Here is a 6166-nt window from a genome sequence, read left to right as displayed (position 1 = left end):
CTTTTCACCGCAATTGAATGACCACAAAAATCCATTTTTCTTGTAGTCACAGCTAGCGAGGTAGTGCCCAAAGATTTTTTTTTTTTTTTTGATAGGAAATAGACATCATTTCATTCATTTATAAGGAAGTTACATTTGTAACTCAAGGTACAACCCAAACTAAACTCCTGTTATAAGTTTCTCCGTACATAAATATTATGTGACGGACATTGTCTGAACTTCATAAAACTCTCAAAAGAGAGTATTAATCTCTGTATAAAACAGAGATTAAAAAACCAGCATCCAAATTCCATCCACCAAAAGGGGGAGAAGTATAGAAAAACACCCATCCTCCTGACCGGAGGAGGGAGGAACCCACAATGCTATGGACATAGGTCTAATAGCCTATTTCACTTTATATTTCCTACAAACAAAAACAACAAGTACCAAAAAAAAAAAAAAAACACACCGACATTAAGTCAGAAACACAGAAACAGAAACAACAAAACAACCACCAAACATGCAGAAACTGGTGGCGCGTGAATGATACGCGTCACTTTGGGGAGGAGCCAATCGGCCGGTCGAAGCAGTGCCAGTGAACTGGGCCCTAAGCTGCCACACATGGCACTGACGCAGTATGATACGCGGTGGCTCGAGAGTACCACGCGTTCTCTGAGATCCGCGCGTGGGTGCGACGCGCCGCTCCGAATGGCACCCAAAATGGACGGCTGCAAGATCGGCGGGTGAGGGTTCTCCCGGTAGTGCACGTGTAGGAAAATGGTCATCAGAGAAGTTCAGATCGACTACCCTCCCCTTATTCGGCCAAAAACTTGAAAAAGTAAAAAAATACACAAAATCCGTCGGAGACGACGATAGAGAGGGAGGAGAGGGAGGGGAAGAGGGAGCCGAAGCTCCCCCTCCCCCCAGCTGTGGTCGGACGAGAGAGTTTTACAGAGAGGGTCTGGCTTTTGAGTTTTAGAGAGAGAGGGTCTGGCTTTTGAGTTTGAGAGAGAGAGAGAGAGAGTTGATTTACCGTTTTAGTTGGCATAGTGCCCAAAGATTAATTGCCGAAAGTGCATGCTTTAGTATGGATTACTACTGTCTGTCTTGGACGAAGACGGTGCTAAATCAAGATGCTCGACGAACACGTCTAAGTCAGAATCCGATACTGATCTATCTCACATGATGAGCATCATATGCCACGCATGCACCTGTCCCGGCCAGCTCCCATCTATTAGTACAATTATCTCATGATATATCCTGCGCTTTTGGAACTCCATTTGTCCAATTTCTTCCATTTTTTGAACCGCCACAACCCTTGTTCACTTTACTCTTTTAGAAACCAGCTTCTGATCTGTTTTTACTTTCAATTTTCTTTTCAAGTTTCTGGGTATCCCAAGAAGGCTCCGGGGAAATACTGGGAAAATTGTGGACGTTCATCACCCAGGTGCATTCACTTTTTCTTAAATTTTAATTTGGTGATATTCATGCAGGCCGGTGTTAATGTTGTTGTACCCCTTGTGAGTCTATTAAATAATTTTGATACGTCTTGATCTCTTTTAGCTTTCCATTTCTGTGTTTTACGTTGAGATCTAAAGTAAGAATTTCCCACCTTTTTCTTTCGTGTTCGGAATATTCTCTTCGCACGATTGCAGATATGCATCGGTGATGACCATAGATTGCACATCGAAACTGGATGCCAAACAGTGGCTTCCTTACTGGATCTTATACTCATTTCTCACTCTCATGGAGATGCTTCTCCAACCCATTCTGGAGTGGTATGAAAACTTCCATTAATTTTTCTATATATCACGCGCAAAACATATTATTTAATTTAAATTATTCAAACAAATGGATCGAAATTAGCTTTTAATTAATGAGGTCGAATCGTACGTAGGATACCAATTTGGTACGATGTGAAGCTACTGTTTGTGGCGTGGCTAGTTCTACCGCAGTTCCAAGGGGCAGCCTTATTATATGAGAGATACGTGAGAGAGCTAATGAAGAAATATAGAGGCTGGCGGCTGAGCGATCATCGTCACCACAAGTCTCCCAATACCATTAACAACATAAGGGCAAACACAAAAGACGTTCTTGGAGTTCATCACCCCCAAGAAAGTGAGTGACTCATGCACATTTTCTACACTTTGATTTTTAGGTTTTTTTTTTTTTTTTTTTTTGTGTTATTAGTTGTGATCATTTAATTAGTTTTTTGGTTTTATGCATGTGATTGGACAGGGGGAACAGAAGGCATACTGAATAGAGAATTAGATTTTGGGAGACAGCATTATTTTCCCGCGCGCTAGCTAGCTTGTGTGGCTGATCATCTTGATCTCTTTCAACGTTTCGTTTTCATGGTTTCCTAGTTTTTTGTTGATGTTACACTTGATTTTCAGTCATGTACGAGTTTGTAACTTCGAATTAAAGGCTAGCTTTTGTAACTTCAATTTTTCTTTCCTCTTTATAATTGATTATATATTTTGTCATGAACATGAATCATGATCATCCGGATGGCCGGTTGATTAACTGAGCTTTGATGCAGGGTCCAAATCCAATCATACTATACTCCGTTGCCCACCACGCATCCGCACCACCAAACTAACTTCATTTCACTCTTGATTTTGAGGGCATATATGCATGCAGATCAATCTCCTTTTTCCATGATTGTAGCAAAATGGGAAATTAGGAATTGATGGTCATCCGGTACTGACTATAATCGATCGATAGTAGCATCGGACCTAACAATCATTGTGGTCGTTAGTTATGGGATTATTCAAAATTCAAATACTCACTGCGGGCTTGCCTCTCGTGTTCGAAAAAGATTGGATCTAAGTATAATCGTCGGCCCTTATTTAATTTGATGTCATATTAATAGAGATCGTACATATATAGTTCAAATATGATTAATATTAATATATATATATATATATATATATAAATGAATTACATTTGATTTCCTACTTTAAAGTACTAGCTAGGATTATATAATATATATATATATATATATACTTTTTTCATTTTTATTATTTTCTTTCTATTGGAAAAAAAATTAAAAAACTCTGCAGCAGATATTCACGTACAATGATATATCCTTATTAGCTAAACAAGGGTAGAGACTTATAATGCATGATTCTCATTTTTAGGCGTTCAAAGTTTTTAAGGTGAAGTATTTTCCTCACTCAACTTTTCTGGAATCATCTTTGGGTAACAATCCATCTTATGTTTGGAGAAGTCTTTATGCTGTAAAGGAAATTCTCAACCAGGGGTGCACATGGCAGGTTGGTAAAGGGGAATCGATTAATATCTGGCAAGAAAAATGGGTATCAACGAATTTCTTACATTTTTCTGCTGCTAAAAAATTTCTGACGATGGATTCAACTCATGTAAGTGATTTGATCGATAGTGCTTCTTGTAAATGGAAGGAGGGCTTAATCTGTTTTGTTTTTTCCTACATATATGGCTGACAAGATAATCTAGATTCCTTTGATTTTAAGATCAAATGACCAGCTTGTTTGGAGCAAAAATAGAAGTGGTGTGTACATGGTGAAGTCAGGTTCTCATTTTGCCTTGCATTTGTTAAATACTGAAAGGGAGGATTGAGAGTTCTATTTCACAACATAACCGAGAGTTATGGAAGAAATTGTGGAACCTGAAGCTAACAAACAAGTTAAAGAACTTTGCTTGGCGGGTTTGTACTAATTTTATATATAGTTTGCTCACAAAATTAAATTTGATGAGGAGGCACATTTTACCCAATGCCATCTGTGATCGATGCAAATTAGAGGCATGGAGAGTTGGAATCATATTTTCTAGTGGTGTTTGGCTACACGACAGGTATGGGAATTAATTAGATGCCCTATGATTTTTCAGTTTTTACAAGCTGATTTGGAGATAAAGGATGTGTTATGGAATGTAATGGAGGCTACTATCCCTATTGTTCCTTTTGTATATACTCACTATTTTGTGGGGTATTTGAAAATATAGGAATCTTAGCATCTTTGAAAATTCAGATTATGTTCTTTAAGAGATATATAGTCGATAATTGGATTTAGTATGTGGATAGTTTTATTTCTATTCGGTCAACTCAATTCATTGTTAATGAAGTGCGGGATCTTTCTTGGAAGCTCCCACTTGAGGGTAAGTTTAAATTGAATTTTGATGGGGCACTATTTAGATCTTCTTCAACCGCTGGTATTGGAGTTATTCTTCGGGATGCTGAGGGTGATGTTATTATGGCAATGAGTAGGAAGGAAGTGAGTGTTTGAAGTGAATGATATTGAAGCATTGGTTGTTCTTCGGGGGTTACAATTGATATTTCATTGGGGTATCTTTAGTTTGGTATTGGAAGGTGGCTCTTCTTTTATTATTAAAGCTATGAAATCTAAGAACCTAATATTTCCAAGCAAGACCCCATAATTGTGGAAATTCACCATCTACTTCAAAGTTTCGAGGATTATAAGGCTTTTCCTGTTGGTTGTCAGGGTAATCAAGTTGCCCACTTGCTTGCTCGTCATTCTCAGTTGGTGGAAAATACAGTTCAATGGTGGCATCAATGTCTAGACTTTATCATGGCTAGAGTATTGGTGGATGCTGGATGTAATCTTGGTTGTTGTATTGTGTTTGGACTCCTTTTTATTTGATTCATTTCATTTGAATGAATTCTGTTTCTTATAAAAAAAAAAACAATGATATTTCCTTAGCTAGGCTATGTTGTGGCCACTGGGGTAGCTCAAGCTGGCCCATAATAATGAACAACATTAATGCACTGATCCTAAAGACTTTTCTAGTCTTGATTGCATTAGTACTGGTTTAGGATCCTGAAGTGCAGTGTAGACAATTATTAAATTTTGTTGGTGGCCTGGCGTTTTGCAAATAAAACTAGTTTAATTTATTACACCTTGGAACTAGTGATTAGATTGTTTATTTTTTTAGTTTTTGCTTCCTACGATGGATCGACGAGGTTGGCAAAGTGTCGGTGAACTAATGGGTAATTTTGTATGAAGATTGCCTTTTATTGCAAAGATAGCTCACAAATAGATGGTGGACCAGTTTCGCCATTAGCAAGCCTATGAAAACTGTTAAGGGAACCAGAAATCAGTAGTTATCATAAGCAGTTTTGTTGACAGATCAAGGTAAGTTCAGAAGATAGATGCTGGATAAGCTGATCAGAGAAAGAAATGAGTGTTACTTATCATGTCCTATTAGTTAGGAGTTATCTTTCTACTATAATCTTAGTCGGGATTACATTTCTATCTCGTGGTTATCAACTTGTATAGATGATATAAACACTCAGTAAGTTGTCTATAAATATAACACAACATGGCAAGATCATTATCCAGGCTAATATTCCTTTCCATCACAATATCCCTTTCATGGTACAAGAGCAACAAGGTTAACACCTCTTCATCTTTCTTCCTCTCCAATGGCTAGATCTAGTAGCAACTCAATCAATGCATCACCTTCTTTTTCGATCCCCAACATCTCTCATCCAATTTATACGAAAGTAGATGATACTATTATTTGGTCTGGGTATGTCAATTCACTCCCATACTCAGGATTAATGGACCCTTGGGCATTCTTGATGGTTCAGAGCCCTGTCCATCTTAGCTCATTCCTGACCTTGACAAAAGGATTATATGATGTTGAACTCAGCTTATCAAATACGGGGGAAAAATTATTTGTATATTTTGAGCTGGTTCATTGCTACACAATATGATAAGACAGTCCCAATAGTGAATGGTTTGAATATTTCAAGGAAAGTATGAAATGCACTGTCTACTTTTTATACTTCACCTTCCAAATCCAGGTGAACCACCTAAGGTGCCAGCTGCAGACCCTGCGACAAGGAACCAAAACCTATACTGACTTTGTTCATGGAGCCAAGATCCTTGTAGGTCAATTGGCACTTTTTGGGAAACCTATTGGAGATGAAGATCTCATTTCCATATTGTGGGGGCCTTGAATCCACAATTCAATCCTTTTGTTACGTTCTTCTCCTTTGCCACCAAGGACACATCGATGACATTTGAGGAGTTCCAATCTGAGTTGACCTATGAATAACTCCTGGAGAACCAAACTTGCTACATCAGAATCCAATGGCTTTACACTATACTCTCCATGGTCTACCAACCCAAATCACAAATCAAAGCCTGGAAAAACTAAGTTCACTACTGCTAAAATTTCAAAC

The 6166-nt window shown here is 38.1% G+C and overlaps 1 protein-coding gene across 1 annotated transcript; it reads left to right on the top strand.

Annotated features, from left to right (window-relative positions):
- Positions 1 to 522: 522 nt before the first annotated feature.
- LOC121234510 (HVA22-like protein d) lies at positions 523 to 2394 on the top strand. Its single transcript, XM_041130461.1, has 5 exons — positions 523 to 722; positions 1473 to 1499; positions 1635 to 1757; positions 1877 to 2097; positions 2218 to 2394. Exons 1-5 carry the CDS (start codon positions 523 to 525, stop codon positions 2283 to 2285), a joined length of 639 nt encoding a protein of 212 aa, XP_040986395.1. The 3' UTR covers positions 2286 to 2394.
- Positions 2395 to 6166: the final 3772 nt, after the last annotated feature.

Source organism: Juglans microcarpa x Juglans regia, chromosome 6D (assembly GCF_004785595.1).
Source record: "Juglans microcarpa x Juglans regia isolate MS1-56 chromosome 6D, Jm3101_v1.0, whole genome shotgun sequence".
In the NCBI taxonomy this organism is placed as follows: Eukaryota; Viridiplantae; Streptophyta; class Magnoliopsida; order Fagales; family Juglandaceae; genus Juglans; species Juglans microcarpa x Juglans regia.
Note: the sequence above shows the minus strand (reverse complement) of the source record. Positions and strands in the feature narration are given on the sequence as shown.

What these genes read in the sequence shown, in the direction of transcription:
- LOC121234510 (XM_041130461.1), top strand. Translation starts at nt 523, where the DNA reads ATGATACGCGTCACTTTGGGGAGGAGCCAATCGGCCGGTCGAAGCAGT. An exon ending in TTAATGTTGTTGTACCCCTT is followed by an intron (nt 1,500 to 1,634) that starts GTGAGTCTATTA and finishes GCACGATTGCAG; the next exon opens with ATATGCATCGGTGATGACCA. An exon ending in CTCCAACCCATTCTGGAGTG is followed by an intron (nt 1,758 to 1,876) that starts GTATGAAAACTT and finishes AATCGTACGTAG; the next exon opens with GATACCAATTTGGTACGATG.